General features: G+C 42.3%; 3 protein-coding genes across 10 annotated transcripts in view; 2 read left to right on the plus strand and 1 right to left on the minus strand.

Annotated features, from left to right (window-relative positions):
* Positions 1-16,973, plus strand: part of LOC117603741 (ras-related and estrogen-regulated growth inhibitor) — a 157,035-nt gene that overhangs the window by 104,770 nt on the left and 35,292 nt on the right. The window lies entirely within an intron of this gene.
* Positions 186-2,210, plus strand: LOC117603733 (tubulin alpha-1 chain). The gene is made up of 5 exons (XM_034323178.2): positions 186-320; positions 388-604; positions 715-1,544; positions 1,601-1,764; positions 1,886-2,210. The coding sequence occupies exons 1-5, from the start codon at positions 318-320 to the stop codon at positions 2,013-2,015; spliced, it is 1,344 nt and encodes a 447-aa protein (XP_034179069.1). The 5' UTR covers positions 186-317; the 3' UTR covers positions 2,016-2,210.
* Positions 2,572-16,973, minus strand: part of neur (E3 ubiquitin-protein ligase neur) — a 60,354-nt gene continuing 45,952 nt past the window's right edge. For 4 of the 5 annotated variants that reach the window (XM_034323157.2, XM_034323151.2, XM_034323154.2 and 1 more), the window contains 3 exons: positions 10,417-10,583; positions 8,306-8,874; positions 2,572-7,668 (listed from right to left, as the gene is read on the minus strand). In XM_034323157.2, the coding sequence (XP_034179048.2) occupies positions 6,543-7,668; positions 8,306-8,874; positions 10,417-10,583 (1,862 nt within the window). In that variant the 3' untranslated portion in view covers positions 2,572-6,542. Of the gene's footprint in view, positions 7,669-8,305; positions 8,875-10,416; positions 10,584-11,079; positions 11,869-16,973 lie in introns of those variants that run through there. The other variant, XM_034323152.2, reaches the window with a different exon arrangement.

Consider the following 16,973-nt stretch of genomic DNA (forward strand, 5'->3'; position numbering starts at 1 on the left):
GAATATCTTGAAAAAATGTCATTCGAACAGGGGTGACTACCCCTTGTACAAAATAAGAGAATTTATTTTAACAATTCAAAATAACTGTAGCATTTTTTAATGAATATTCTACTAAACGAAGGGTGCTATTTTATAACACCCATAAAAATTTCATTTCATGGTTTTCAATTATACCACCGAATAGATGAAACTGTCTCCCAGCAACGAAAACAAAATTCCTTAACAGAATGTGTCATTTATTCAGTTGAATTTGGATGATCGTCCTGTAAACATCCTTCACCCGACCCTCTTCGTTAACATCCTAATAAATCGGCAAAATGGTAACTACCCTTTATCAATTATTAATAAATAATTGAGCTCGCTTAAAAATATTCTCGATATCATTAGCGTGAGGTACTGTCGGTTCACATCGGACAAGGCGGTGTCCAAATGGGCAACGCTTGCTGGGAATTATATTGCCTGGAACATGGCATACAACCGGATGGAATGTTACCACCACAGAGTTGCTCCAGCGACGACGGTTTTCAGACATTCTTTAGTGAAACAGGCGGTGGAAAATACGTGCCACGAGCTGTGTTCCTCGATCTTGAACCCACGGTCATAGGTCGTATTTCAAATTTTAAATATCCCAACTAATTAACATTCGAGCCGATACGGCAGTGTTAATTACCTCCTAAATTCCCAAATTTCAACCTCGAAAAATCCTCTCCTCAGACGAAGTCCGAACCGGAACCTACCACCAGTTATTCCACCCTGAACAATTAATCTCCGGCAAGGAGGACGCAGCCAACAATTATGCTCGAGGTCACTACACCCTAGGAAAGGAGATCATAGAACTAGTCTTAGACAGAATACGCAAGATAGCAGATATGTGCAGCGGTCTGCAAGGTTTCCTCATCTTCCATGCGTTCGGAGGCGGTACCGGTTCAGGATTCACCAGTTTGCTGATGGAAAGGCTCTCCATGGACTACGGGAAGAAAGCTAAGCTGGAGTTTGCTATTTATCCATCGCCTCAGATCTCCACAGCGGTGGTGGAACCCTACAATGCCATCCTAACCACCCACACAACCTTGGAACACTCAGACTGTGCATTTCTCGTGGACAACGAAGCTATCTACGATATCTGCCGAAGAAATCTGGACATCGAACGACCCACGTACACTAATTTGAACAGATTGATAGGACAAATAGTGTCTTCGATCACGGCCTCGTTAAGGTTCGACGGAGCTTTGAACGTGGACCTGACAGAGTTCCAAACGAATTTGGTACCCTATCCGAGGATACATTTCCCTCTGGCTACTTACGCCCCAATCGTGTCCATCGAGAAGGCTTATCACGAACAGCTGACAGTGATGGAACTCACCTCTTCGTGTTTCGAACCTGCCATGCAAATGGTGAAGTGCAATCCCCAAAGGGGGAAGTATATGGCTTGTTGTTTGCTGTACAGGGGTGATGTGGTGCCTAAGGATGTGAACGCTTCCATTGCGGCTATCAAGACGAAGAGGGCGATACAGTTCGTCGATTGGTGTCCTACTGGCTTCAAGGTACATTTACATTGGTCTTCGCGTTTCATAAATTAATATAATTCGTTCGTTTTTAGGTGGGCATTAATTATCAGCCCCCGACTGTGGTACCTGGCGGTGATTTGGCCAAAGTTCAGAGAGCCATGGCGATGCTTGCTAACACAACTGCGATCGCCGAGGCATGGACGAGATTGAATAGGAAATTTGATTTAATGTTCGGGAAACGCGCATTTGTTCATTGGTAAATTATATTTCGATTTTTTTTTTATTCTATTGGCGATTAGTATCAGCTATAATCAAGGTAATGGATATTAATTATGCGTTTTTTCTTCTTTTACTAATTGAAATGAATTATTTTTCAGGTACGTTGGTGAGAGTATGGACGAGAGTGAATTCAACGAAGCCAGAGAAGATTTGGCCGCATTGGAGAAAGATTACGAAGAAGTCGGTATGGACTCGACAGACGCTGGAGAGGGTGAAGAGGAAAATTAATTATCTACTTCATTTTAGAAGTAATGAAGAACGGACGAATCATCATTTTGCTATTAATTATACATTGTTTTTGTCGATTTTGTTCATACTCGTCCTTTGTACCATTTTGCTAAGTGATTTTATTTTTAACGTATATATGTACAGTTTCTTTAGTAAGTACTTTATTATTGTAAATAAAGTTTTATTTTGCATATATTTGACTTTTAGCTTCCAAATTTACTACGCATTCAAGGTATGTATTGAATTCAGAATTTTTATACTTTAATGAAAATTTGCAATTTTCCAGCTTTCAACATTCGAGGTATTTGTTTTTTTAATTTCAATAGTATATTAGAAAAACTTGCAATGTCAAATTAACCAAATTATTTTATTATGTTAATAAGGGAAAAAAGGATCAACACGGTACACAGGTGTTCATAGATATTACAGGCTTTTTTATTGTGTAGGACAACACGCGGCTACACGAATTATATTACATATGTATAAATTCGTAATCGGCATCTTTACACTTACAGAGAACTCTTATCGCACATAGAATCTTCTTTCAAATCTCAGGGTAGGAGAGGGTGACAATTCTTTTTTTTTTTTATGCTTCTTTTATTCGCGACGTAAACGGACAGAGCACATTCGTTTATAATTATTTAGATGATATGAGAGAACGATACACATTTCTCAACGCATTTAACTCGTAGCGTTTTTGTGCGTATCACACCGAGCGATGCAAAGAACAAACGACAATATCATATAATAATAATATTAATAGTAATAATAATAATATGGATATGAATAAAAATAATAATAAAAATAAAGAACAGCTAAAAGAGTGTCCTCGACAATCAAACAAGGAGATCCTAGACTCCATCGAGTTTTCTTCTCTGTTTACTGAAATGATTAAAGAGAAACAAGAAAATCATCGATTGATTATACATTGATCTGGCGATATCTATTATGTAATATTCGTCTAGGATATCCAATTCTACAGAAAAAAAAGAAAAATATAAAACGCGTTTTCTTTCGGTTTCTCTAAAGCTTCCTATCTTTTCTTCGACCGGAAGCTCGTGATTGTTGCCCGTGAAAAACGGGGAAAATTTGAACACTCTATCGATCAAAGCCTGATTTTATAATTCCGTTAACACTTCAATGGCCAGACTTCATTTCTATTTAGTCCAGCAATTGATTGCAATTTGGAAATTAGTAAGAACCAACGAGGTCATCGAAGTGTTAATAAAGTTCCCTAATTAAAAAAACAAAAAGAAAAAAAGAGATTCTCAATGGCGAACGCGCGATAATTAGAGCGGATTCTTTCTTTAAAACTTTGTATCCTTTTTTTTTTTTTTATAAAATCTCTTCTTTCTCTCTCTCATACACGCATACACTTTCATACTTGCTATGTTTCTTTCTCTCTCTAAAACTGCCTTTCTCTCTCTCTCTCTTAATCAACGCTATGATTTCTTTTTCTTTTTGGATTGGCAGACGAATTAAAGCTGCCTCTCGCTGGACTAGAGATTTCACTACTGCTTCCTTTAAATTGAGTATCCCTTGATCGAGCAGAATTTTCTTCTTCCATTTAGCTGTCTTTATCTCTCTTCTTAATTTGGGAATGGTTCAGGAACCATCAGCCCAATTTCCATCGCTTGATATCTTCTTCCCTTCTCTCTCCAGCGAATGCTTCGAGCATCCTTTCGTTTCCTGAACAATTTGCTTTCACAGGCAACTTGTTCCGTAATTTGCTTCGCCGGATTCTTTTGAAAAATTCGATGAAACGAGGATCGACGCGGTGAAAATTTCCTTAAAACGTAAAATAGAAATTTTTGGCACAGTTGATAGTTTCAATTTTATTGTTCGATTTCTAAAAAAAGATTTTCCTATAAATGAAAAAATAAGAGAAACGGGAAATTCGATCGCTTGTTCCTCGTTTCGCGATTAACTTCTTGCCTCGGCGACACTTGGAGTGCACCCGAAGGGTGTTGAATCGTGACGAGATCAGGTGATCAATTCGATCGGCAAAGCTCGGCGAGCAAAGGGTGTGTCAACGCGACAACACAAGACGCTACGAGATCCGATAAACGTCTGTAAGGCACGGCCGTCGAAGGGCCGGTTAAGGAAAACAGAAACGTCGCCCTGTGTTTGGCGTCGTCTCGTTGGCTGTACGAAAATAAATCCTCGTCGTATCGACGGGCCGTGGAACGATATTCGTTCGCGATCGTTTCACGGCCAGTCATATTGATCGGTGTTCCGACTCGCCGGAATAAATTGCAACGAGAAATCCCGCGTTCTGATCAAGCATCGAACGGAAACGGTCGCACGAGGTGTTGAGAACTTTATAAATCGCTTTTAGTCCATAACAAAATGAGGATCGTGAGTATAGAGACACAGGTGGTCCTTGCCAGGTCGAAATTCAGCTTCAACAGCCTACTTTAGCGAAGCATTTTCATAGATGCAGCTTTTTTTTGGAACTTTGATGGTCCACGGATTTCTCCACGCTCGGGATCCTCAAATAATTCCCTTTTTAGTCATCAACACTGATAAAAACCTCTAAACTTCGTCCGATCTGGACGACTACGCAACCTGGTATAGTAACTTTGCTTGTACTCTTCGATACGGTCCTTTCAGGTAGGAATTCGACGCTGAGTCTGCGGTTAAAATACGTGCAACCTCTCGTTAAACCGTTTCATTGAATTAGGAAGAATCTAATTCGAAGTTAGATAATTAGAATTAATCAGGTTGTTGCTTAAGGAACAGACAGAATCTGATACAATTTCATGACAGAAATGTATTATTTTATAAGATGGTACATCAAATTGAAGTTTGATAAAAAATACTATACAAAAGTTTCGTTGATACTCTTAATATAAAATGCAACAACCTAATTTTTATGAAAATTTTCCTCGAATTACACTCGGTTCAATTTTGGACGCTTCAAACATTAATAGCACGATTTCTCTGTCAATAATTAACCCTTTGTCTACCAGCAGCCACTATGTTGCACCAAAACAATTTCTTCGTTTTCAATTTGTATCATTTAACGCGCGTATAATAAACTACTTAGCGTTGAGTAATCAAAGGGTTAACACGTTGCAATCATTGCCAGCGAGTATCATTGTTCTCTCTCTCTCTCTTATTTTTCTTTTGTTTTATTTCACGGTGTAGTCGGGACACGCGAACTCGGTAGAAAACGGTAACGCTAAGTCCTAAAACGTATAAAAAACCATCGTCCATTTAAGGCTTGGCTGCGTGGAGGAGTGGGTGGCCTCAAGAATGTACGCAGAGCGGGAAGGAAGTATACGGTTTCGCTATTTTCTTTGGTAATACGTACGATTAATTGTAGGTAGTCGGTATACAACACACATAGACAAGTTTCGCTCGAACCGCTTGTTTATCTTTTATCGTAATACGCACACGTGGAAACGACAAGCATTTTACAAAGTTATTGTCGAAAGTAAGAAAGTCGTGTTCCGTCTGCGAGAGCAATAATTGAAAGGAACAACGAGAATAGAAGGTTTAAAAAAAAAATAAAATCTAATCTATTCACAGAAACTTATAAAGCTTCACGCTACTTCACACACGTGTCGCGTTTGTTTAAATAAAAATTGTCACTCCGAAACGCGTCAAGAGACGATGGTGTGTGGTGCCTGTGTTTGTGTCTGGAGCGATAAAGAATAAGCTACTCTCGTTAAGAAGGGTAAACGAATAAAGTATATCACTAATTAAAAATAATCGTAAGAAACTAAAGGCTGAGAATAGTAGCAACAGTAAGTGGTGATAATAGTAATAGTTAATTGGCGATGGTAGAGCGATAATATTTAATGTCGATTGTGAAAATACCTAAAGATCAATGTATTCTGCACTCTGTCTTTTCACTGTATATTCTTTTCAACCATTCGCGCATTGTTTCTTCTATACCTTTCATACGATCCACTCGTTTCTTGTTTGTTCTTCGTCGATCTTGAAGGCGCACACGCGTACGGATTTTTCTAATTTACTCGTCTGACAGCGATATACAGTTCATCTAAACGACACTGCGCGAACCTGACACCGATGAACAGAGGATCCTTTTAACAGAAATACATCTCGTGTTCTCGTCTGGTGGTTACACCCATCAAAGGTGGCCACCGAATCTTCCTCTATTCTGGACATCGCGGTTTGAATCCTCTTCCATTAGCTGATGGAATTATCCTGAGAAATGATGGTACTTTATCGGTACCGAAACTACGAGGTCCCTTTCTATCGACGACCCCGTAACTGAATTAGCCCCACTGGCAATAGGGTTGGGTCGCGAAGACCGCAGAAGAAAAGTCGGCAGTGCAGAACAGTCTGAAGACACCGTTACGCGTCCTGAGCATTGCAGAAAACCTGCAGAAACGAGAACAACGAGAGGCAAATGTTCGCTCTTATGGACACCGCGTGCTGGAAAAGGCAGTGATCGCACGCTTGTCCGTTTCTAGAAGACGAGGGTCAACAAAGTAAGAGTCGGCAGATGAATCAGCCGTTGTAACTGTTCCTTCCGTGAATTCTCTGCGCCGTCGTTCAGGATCTGTAGATACGGATCACGTCTCTGATGGTCGCTCGACAGAGAGGACAGTGACCGCCACCTTTGCCGCACCACTGTTGAATGGCGCATGAGTAACACATGCACATGTGTCCGCACATGTACAATACACTGTCGATGCTTCTCTCGTAGCAGACCGAACACTCGTTCGGCTGTCCAGGCGTCGGTTGAAGTCCTTCGCTCCACTGTTGAAGGTGAGAGGATGCTTGGGACGTGAGAGTACCGTCCAGGCTCTGATAGTTGACTGGTTCCACGTAGGTGGAGGAGCCTGTACTGGCCATGGTGCCGGTCAGAGGTGGCGAGGATTGTCTGGACGAGCTGGGATGCGAGGTGGACGCGGCTGACGCAGCTGCAGCTGCTGCAGCGGTTGGTAGATGGACGTGCGAGTTTCTGTGCACAGCCGAGGAGGCGTAGGTGGGCTGAGGAGTGGACGAGGAAGGTGGTACGTAGCCCGTTTGAGGCGGTAGGTTGACAACGAGCACGGTCCCACCACCGACGGCTGGTTTGAACTGAACCATCTCGGAGAATCTGGACAACTCTGTGGCCGCGTTACTGTGATTCGAGTGTTGCTGTTGTTGCTTCTGTTGCTTCTGCTGGAGGATGGTCACTGGGGAAGGATTGCTCTGTCGTTGTCTGGGCGGGGATGTTGGCCTCTCCGCTAGCATCCTGACTCTTTGCGTGCTACCATAGACGTCGAAGAACGCCCATAACTGGAGACTTTGGTCCACGTGCATCGCCACGCTCGGCGGTCCACCGTTCTTGCTCATTTGTACCTCGCCGAAGTGGGTCACTGTGAATGCTATCTCGTCGCCGGGCTGGGGACTCGAGGCTACGTCTTTCGAGACTACCCAGTACTCCGGTCGATCCAGAAGAAGGTCGCTGTCGTCGGGCAGATCCTCGGCGGTCAGTCGAGCTGGATCGCAGGAAGTCAGACCCAGAGCAAGGGCGCCTACGTACATCGGCTCCGTGGCTAGGATTTGCACGACCAACCGTTCGCCCAGCAGCAATGGTCGACTCGTGAACGCGTAGCCGTGACAGAATTCCGTGTCGGTCCGCGTCGCCACGCATTGCTGATTGCTGAACCGGATGTTCCGGCCTCGGGTCCTGGAACACGGTAAAACGAGGATACAGTTAATTTGCGCTTAATATTTACGAATAATCGTATAGAGGACAATTAAATCATAGATGATTTCAATTTGAGATACGACGAACAAGCTAAAGCAACCTCGTTAGTATTCAATCCCAGCAAGGCCGCACAGAACGAACTTGACGCGTGATGGAAATCGACACGAGTTTCAGAACAAATACCACCGGAAGACGATCCTAACTGTACACCGTGGCAACAAACGAATCGATAGTAGAACCTCTCGTGCTGTACAGTATTCTCTATAGGAACAGTTTAACAAACCTGATAACAAATCAAATTCAAAAATTTCTTTTACCCGAGGAAACATTGAACGAGGCATTTTAGTTATCAAAGGAGGAAAATGACGACACGAACGTGTATATATTGACATTTTATCCAATGAGTAACCTTCTGTTAGCTCTGAGTCACTGGAGTGACCCAGCAGATAGTCACGAGTATCTTTTTACCTGAAAGTCTGAACGTTTGCATGCATTGCGATCAAAGGTTAGAGGAAAGACGTATGAATTTTTGCATGATGCCGAAGAAAATTCAGCCCGTCGTGGGTGTCGCGTTCGACGATGGATTACCAAAGAAAAGATCAGGTGGGAGACTCACGGATGGAAGGGTAACGGCGTGAAGATGACACCGGCAGGCTGAAACCTGAGTCCAGGCAGCTCTACGTCAGGCTCATGATGGATCGACATGCTCTGCATGGACGGAACGATGATCCTTTCGACGTCCCTGCTTGCGTTGCTCGCATCATCCATGGCCGAATGCCTGCTGTGCTGTGCATTGTCCTCGTTGCTATGCTCAGCGCCTCTCCTGATGTTGTTGAAGTGTTGCCTGTTGGGATCGACGAACTCGATCGCTGTGCTGTTACCGTAGACGTCGATGATAGCCCACAGTGGGCCACGGGTTTCGACGCCGCTGAAGAACACTCCTTTTTCCTCGCCGTTCACACCGAAATGAACGTCGCCGGCCGAGGTGACATAGTAGAAGAGTACCGTGTCCCTTTCGGCCAGTCTCTCGGCCATGGCCTTCGCCCAGTAACCGGGTTTGTTCGTCAGGTCTGGACAGGCATACCTTGGAAGACCGTTTCGTAGGTTGATCGGGTCGTTGCTGGTGAAACCGAACCGTATCACCCCGCTCCAGTTGTTGGAGATCTCGAGGAACTTTACGCACACCTGCAACAATATGGATGGTATTATTAGTTGGCTTGTATTTTCGGAAGTTTGTGGAGGGGATGAAGTTGGGAGATTCAGTGATTGCTACCTTGACTGATAAATTATTTTCTGTAGTGTCACTGATAATATGACAAATTGAATGCTTCGAATTTTTAATATTTTATACTTTGGCTGCGAAATTGATTTCAGTAAGATGGGAAATTTAAAGGTTCGAATTTTTAATTTAAAGATTATTTTAAGAAATTGCTACCTTGACTGATCAATTATTTTCAGTAGTACCACTGGTAATGTAATGTGGCAGAATTTTAAATTTAAAAATTAATTATTCCAAGAAATTGCTATTCCATAATATGTGATGCTATTTCAAAAATTTATTTCATGAAGGGATCCATGACCTAGAAATTGACCATCATAATCCTTTAAATAGGCCGCAGCTACCTGGGCATCCTAAGTTCTTAGAATTCTAATTAGAAATCAAAATATAATTCTACAAATGAAAGTTCCAATAGAGAAAAATGGTTGGTTCGATGAGATCCAGAAAAGCAAGTTTGCTACCAAGTTCGTCCACGTTACGTCACAAAATTGAACGTGACAAAAATCCGAAAGGCGATAGTTAACGGGAGGAACGGTTACGAAATCTCCACCTCTCTTACCTCTATTCTTATCCTGAACGCGGATCTCGTTGAAGCACAAGGATTTCTTTAATTATTTACAAAGCAGCGATCAGAGTTCTAGGAGAATTTTAAAGAGAAGCGAAAGTCTTGAAGTCACGATTATAAATACACCCACGCAGATATATTAAAAACGGTTTCATTGATTTACGAACTTTTCGATTTTGAAAGAAATCTACCGATTAAATTTGCGAAAGGAATCGAAAGATCGCCGTCTGAAATCTGATTCCAAGGTGTCCGAGTGAAATCCACGAGGAACCTTCGAACGCCTCGCCCACGTTCTCGCGATTTGCTCTTCGCGAAGCGGGGACGAGCGTACGAACGAAAGGAGAGCGGTGTATACGCGTTGCTATCCGAGCTCTATTCGTTGTAAATATGGACGGTTCTCGAGGTTGATCATTGGAGAACGCTAAACCGTCGGCCCACGTGAAATATCTGGCCTCTTCAGGGTCGTTGGAGCCGGCTGAGCCCGATAGACGTAGAAAATGCAAATGACGATCCGTCGAGCGGAACAACAGTCACCCGATTCTCACAATTAACTGCTGTTCTGCCGTATACGATTTACGGAACGACGAGGAAACTCGACGGGAAAACGGTTTTTTTTCTCCTCGCTGCGAATCGAGGAAAAAAGTCCACGATTAATTATCTTTCCAGCGAGAGCTTGCTACCTACAGACTGTTAATGGCTTTGAAAAGAGGAGGAATAATAGTGTCACTCGTTGCATCGGTGAACTTTTCTTTCAATTTTGAATTAGTTCGTTCGGAAAAATCAGTGATTAATTATGTTGGAGGAGAGAGTTTCGTTTCTTTGAATTCTACCCACGTAGGAGTGAAGGTGTTAATTAAAGGCGCGTGTTTCTTCGAAGATTTACCTTTTCACCGACTCGCACGGGCCTCGCGCTGAACGTGATGCCCCTGCAAAAGCTCTCGTATCTTCTGGCGATGGTCCCGCCATTGCACAGTCTGATATTTTCACCATGAACCTGGTGAAATGTTAATGGTGGTAGATTGTTTGTGCCCGCACTGGATGATCTGGGTGCTGCAACAATTAAAAGTACATACATTAGCCTTGTCTTAATTAAAATTCAGAATTTAAGTCTAATTGTCCAACGACTTGTTTCTCGCTTGAATTTCAACAATCTTTACTTAAAATATAAATAGCCATTAAATTGATTGATAGAAAAAGATAGGAGTTTCGTTTAATGTCAAGGAGACCCACGCACGGTTTAATTCCAGGAACCGAAACCCAAGGATCCTCAGGTCAATCCGTTTCAGAAAGCAGCATTTAAATCAAATTACACAATTTTCCCTCGAAATTCCCATCATTTCCCGTCGGGTAATTAACGTACCCTAAGCGACAAGCTAATAAATCAAGAATTTAGAAATTTCTCCGAAAATTTCTTTAAGACAGCGGTGTCTTTCTTTCAGTGAAACAAAAGATAGACGAAAGGTGTGCGTGTTTAGTTGGTAGGAGAAGGACTAACAGAGAAAGAGGAAAGATGGAATTCGATCGAGAAACTGAAATGCAAAACCACCTCTCGTGGTAGCTCGAGCGTTTCCACTTCGGTATTTCATAACTTCGACTCGGCGATCTGGAATGCGGGAACACTGCCAGGATATTCCCAGGCTACGTCTAGGATATTCCCAGGCAGTGACTGGAAAGCCCGCCATTCCCGATGATCCATACAAATCTACAGGATGATCGATCCTGTAGCCAGATTTCTAAGATACTTGTTTGATCTTCACTCACAATCGTCGATAAATCGCGACGATCAGGTATCATTCATTCGCTGGTAATTGATAACAGGACGATTTAAAATTTGATATTTATGGCACCACTTTTGGTCAACTAATCTTACAATTAACTTATATTTTACTCTTTATCTTCTTTTATCTGTTCCTTATCAATCTCTGTCTTACATTTATCTTTATCACTAGTTGATTAGAAATTATTGATTGGCAATTGCGCAGCGTATATTCCAAATATAATTTTAGACTTCAGATGTCAAAAAATAAAATTAGAAGTGTTCAAAAGATTCTTTGAAATATCACAATTTACTCCAATTTCATTTTCCAATATGAAAATGGAAAACTTCACAGGTCACAGAATTCTGTTTAGAAGTGTCACAACACGTTCGCCATCGATTTACGATAGACAAATTATACAATAGCGTTATTAATTAATCGAGTAACGAAGGAATACCAGCGAAGGAATCGAAATGAAAGGAGAAGCACAACCGACACGAGCAACAGTCCAATTCCAACTGACTATCGATAGAGGAACACGGCGAGTTGGTATCGCGGTCGATAACGTACGTGCGCCACGCACCGGAAACCGCACGTTCCTCGCCGGAAGCGGCCTCGACAGAAGGCGCATCGGCCCGAAGCGATACGCTTTCTCCGCGAACGGATGCGTGCCGAAAACCGCTACTAACAATGCCCACCGAACAGGAAGCGAAACGAAGCTGATCCTCTCGACTTTTGCAGGCTTCCATCGTCTTTCCTCCTCCTCCTTTACTCCCGCGATTGCTAACATCGCGCGAGTGAAATTTTCTCAGAGATCGGATACGAAATTGACGGGTCAATGGAGGACAAACTTCCTCGAATTTTTGCCCACTTCCGGTTATATATGAAGTCTTAATAAATCTCGAGGATTATTGAAATCACAGGAGAAAAAAAATTCTTTTAAAAAGGATTCAATTCTGCAATTTTGTAAAAATTACAAATCCTTCAATTACGAACCATTACTCCTGAAAACCTCCTCTTGAAATATCAAAGAAAGTCCAATTACTAACTTGTTTCTCAATCCCTCTTAAACCTTCTCTCAACATCAATCGTCAAAAAAGAGAAGAAAAATAACCCTCTCTCCCTAAAAAAAAGAGAAAGAAACATCGAACAGAACGTTTCAAAGTCACCATAAGATTGGCACAGTTCTCGAAAAGCTGAAGAAACGGCAAGGTGCACGCGATCATCATCGTCGATGATTCTCGTGGAAAAATGTTAACGGTACTCGAGAGTGGAGAAAACAAAACGGGGTGACGAACGAATCTGAAATTACAATTGCAACCGACTGGTTCATAATACGCGCCTTAGCCGGACCGTGAGAAACCTATCGTTCAGATGAATTTTTGCTGCTGATCCCATAGATCGTGACTGTCTTGGTTGATCGGGACTCGAGCCTGGTTTTCGGTTCGTTAGCGGATTAATCGTGGCTCGAATTAATGCCGAACCTGTTGCAACTTTTTGCAACACTGCTGGATTATTCTTTGCTACCTGCTGACTAATTGACTTGGGAGTTAATCTTACGAGTTGTAACTGCGATCAGATGCAACACCGGGTTTCCAGATTTTTATTTAACACGTTGTCGATAAATTGCCGGTAAACAATTAAGACGTAATTGGAGTAAGTCTTTAAGTTAATTTCCATTGGATTAAAAAAATAATTTTAAAATATCTGAAAATTTTGGAACTGCCTTTCACGGGTAAGAATTTTATTTTAAAATCCTAATTAACCCAGCCGACCCGCATTAAGATTATAAATCTTCCACGATTCAAGATCTTCCTCGGTTTAAGAGTCACGTCCGCCTTGTTTTTCCTCTCTGCTCGAGCGAATCGAGCGCGATTCAAGCGAGTAGGAAAAGCGGTTCTCCGTTCGCAATGACAAAAAGAAACCACCCCTGCACGCCTCGCGAGGTACCTGGCGACGATTACAAGGGTTAAATGGAATCACGGTTCGTTTGGCGGAACAACGACCAGATGCAACGGTACACGATGAAAGATTCCCACGGTGAATCGCGGTATTACGGACTGTGACTAGGAAACGCACCTTGCCGTGGATAATCGGATAGGACTTCTTCTTCCAGGACAACGACGTTTCGCGACTCCTTTCGAATTGATTCTTGAAATAATGCCTCTGTGAAATCGAAACGAATCGTTTAACCCTTTGAGGACGAAACATTTTTAAGCTTGCAAAAAGTATTAATAATTTAAAATAAAAGAAACAATAATTCCATTCTTCGAATTAATAATTAATAAATTAATATAACAATTATGTTTACATAGGGCGTCGATCGTCCGCAAAGGGTTAAGGAAACGCGATGATAATAATGGTAATTGTATTTTTTTTTAATTCAGGCAATCTACATTTTATATTTTGAAATTATTTTTCAATTTTGTCAGACTATTAGAACTTTTCACGAATATTTCCTTTGGTTATTGAATCACACATAAATGATCATTTTCAAGATTTTTTTTTACGTATGATTTACTGATTTTCTGGTTACTGGTCTGCCACATCATTGTGTTGATCGTTGAAAGTAACAGAAGGGAAACACTCGAGTCATTCCCGAGTAATCTAAATCAAGCTGTATCACTGATTAACCATTACTTAAGTCGATTGCAATTACCAGCAATTACGCGATCAGCCGAGTAGGCTTCAATTGAATTTGATACAAATATAATTAAACGTACCGAGGCTACAATTTTCAAATTGAAATTAAATAAGAGGAAGGTTGTTCTCGATGGAAAGATCCATCTCGGTAGCGAACGGATGCTTCGTAAATCGATTTCGAAGCGGATTATCGATCAGCTGGGCTCGCGAAACCTCTTTGACGATCGCGCCTGGTTCGCTATCGATCATCGCGAATCCGCACCTTCGACCTCGACCCTATCGATTCCGATGATCAACGCGGGAACGTGAACACCGTTAATAAGCGTATCACACACGCCAAGTATCCTTCTGCTCAGATGGTAGCAAATAGAAACAACAATTTGTAATTTCACCGGCACTTGAAACAGAACTTCCTTTCTCTGTTATTTCTTTGGTCAATCGCCTAATTTGAATCATAGTCAACGTTGAAACGAAACTAGAATCAACCATGTGTTGAAGAAAGAAAACGTTTGCCAGGTGAAAGTGGGCAAGAAAGCATAACAAAGACATGCTTGCTGAGATCGCTGTTGATTTACCAGACAGTAATTAATGTTCGGCTACGATGATCTGTTTCTCGTCACGAGAATGTCCCATTAAGTCTAATTAACATTTGTTGCTTCAATTTAAATTATTCTCAAATAACATAATACGTAACCAAAAATTATAAGACATTTCTACTCAGCCAGCGAACTCGTTAAGAAATAAAATTCCATCCTCCATAATTTTCATCCATGACGATGTTTACGAGGCAGCGACAAGCGTCAACCGCGTTGCGGTTTTAATCGCAACGCGTTGCCGAACGGATCGATCGTGCGCGTAAATCGCGATCGAGTGAATGAGAGTCAAGCTAGTAATTGGTCTATGCCCGCGCCTATGTTGCCATTCGCCGGGTTCATCTCGTGGGAAACTCGTGACACACATTTGCACGGAAGTGTAGCCCTCGCGGCGAACCGTGGATCCTTGACGCGCGAGAGATCCTGCGAGAAAACCCGATGCCACCGAACGACTACGCCTCGACTTTCCACGCGAGAGTCCTTTAATTGCATCGCGCCATGAAAACTGTGCGCCTGACGTAAGTGCATCTTCATTTCATTTCTATCGAACCACCAGTCGAGGCATTTCAAGGTACTTGAATTGATTTTAATTTTATATTTAAAAAAAGAAAGAAAAGGAAAAATGCAAAGAAGCATTTGAATCGTTAGACAGTCGATTCCAGGTCGAGACGTTAGGTACACCCACTATTATCATCGCGGCAAAGTGAAAGTAATCAGTTGCATTGGGAGTCAGGCGCCAATGTAACAATGCGCGATCCGCCTCCGCGATGTGAACGCGATGTCCTTTGCACGATGTAAATAAACGGAGCCTTGACCGAGCTAGGGCTCCATTCATCTCTAATAAGCTCTATTTCTGGGCCTCCGTTACAACCTTACTGGTAAGGAAAAATTGCGAATTGAAAATTACGCTTCATCGAGGGATCTTGAGGGTCGACGAACCCTGCGGAGATGAAGATTGACTCTGATGAGAGAAGTGTTTGATAAACGGCACTTATTGCTGATAACTGACTACGATGTTACTATTCAACCAGCGATGAATACTCTACTGAAATTTATTTTTTCTGCGTAAAAAATTTTGAAATCCAGGATCCAGAGAACCGTTCATTCCTCCATTCCCAAGCTCCTCGTTTCCCATTCTGGGATCTCTAATTGAATAAAACCACGTCATCGTCTTAACTCGTGTATCTACCCTCCCTGTAATGATTAATTTCAAAGGAACTCGCTGTAAAAACTTGCAAGTGAATCGAAAGCTTAATTTCCTTTGTCTAAGAACTCACACACCCAATGACCCAATACCCCAATCCTCCACCATATCTCCTCTTCCAATGGAATCCAGCAGTTGCAGAAAATCAACAAACCATAACCTACCATCAAAGCAAGAAGAAGAAGAAGAAGAAGAAGATGCAAGTTGGTGTATGAAGAGTGCTGGGGTCGCGTGCTGGTATAAGGATGTGCCTTATTCAACGAGGAGGACGTCGGCCACTCCAGGTACTGTTAACCATCACATCTACGCCAAGGAAGTTCCAGTAACGTTCCCTGTGTGTCTGCAGGAGTCTGTATAGAGCCAGGAGGGGCCTTGTTCCCACGCCCGATGCCGTGATCTTTGCCGAGCTACTTAGTCCTCGGCCAGAGAATCCACCTATCTTTCTCTATCCTTACGCTTCTGATCTATGCTCGTTCCGCTGCCTGACTCACCGAAAGGTGAGCGTCCTTCCGTCTCTCTTGTCCCGAGGATACCTTTTCCTGCTCGCTCCTCGAACACTATGTGGGTTACGTAAGGTGGCAATATGCGAGCCTCGCGCCACGTCCGAGTAATAATAACGCGCATACTCGGACCCGGTGAACGGGAATAAGAAGAGAGAGGTAAATAGGACTGTTCGGGCAGCAGGAAGTCGGTTTCAACCCCTCCGGGGGACACGTGGTCCTGGAGATACGTGTTTTCAAAAAATGATTATCTTATAGAACGGAGGCGGAGATTCGAATGCACGGTAACGGATGATCATCGTCAGGGAAAAAGGATTAAAGAGGAGAGGAAACAGCATCGCGTGCGGATGATGCACGATCGTAAACAATCGTCGTATTAAGCTACCATCCACACGCGACTGTAAATATGCCGCGATGATTAGAACCCAGCAGGTCTTTGAACCCGATGGAATCGCAAGAATGGAAAGAAAATCGGTATACACCTTCGATCGATGTAATTCCGATATGCCTGCCGTGATATCGGCTGAGGTTGCACGATCGAAGTTGATAAGGAAGAACCGTAATTACGAGCAAATAATACGGTGGATGTATTCCACCTGTACTTGCAATTAAAATAATTTCATTAGTCGGGATAGTTTTAATCAAATATAATATACCGGATTAAATGGAGGAATTTTTTGAAACTTAATTTTTGTAAGAGGAAAATTAGAGATATTTAATACTGTTTTCTGGCGTCTATTATG

This window comes from Osmia lignaria, chromosome 11 (assembly GCF_051020975.1).
Source record: "Osmia lignaria lignaria isolate PbOS001 chromosome 11, iyOsmLign1, whole genome shotgun sequence".
Classification (NCBI taxonomy): domain Eukaryota; kingdom Metazoa; phylum Arthropoda; class Insecta; order Hymenoptera; family Megachilidae; genus Osmia; species Osmia lignaria.

Coding starts and splice junctions, on each gene's coding strand:
- LOC117603733 (XM_034323178.2), top strand. Junction 605..714: donor TCTTGAACCCACGGTCATAG/GTCGTATTTCAA, acceptor TCCTCTCCTCAG/ACGAAGTCCGAACCGGAACC. Junction 1,545..1,600: donor GGTGTCCTACTGGCTTCAAG/GTACATTTACAT, acceptor GTTCGTTTTTAG/GTGGGCATTAATTATCAGCC.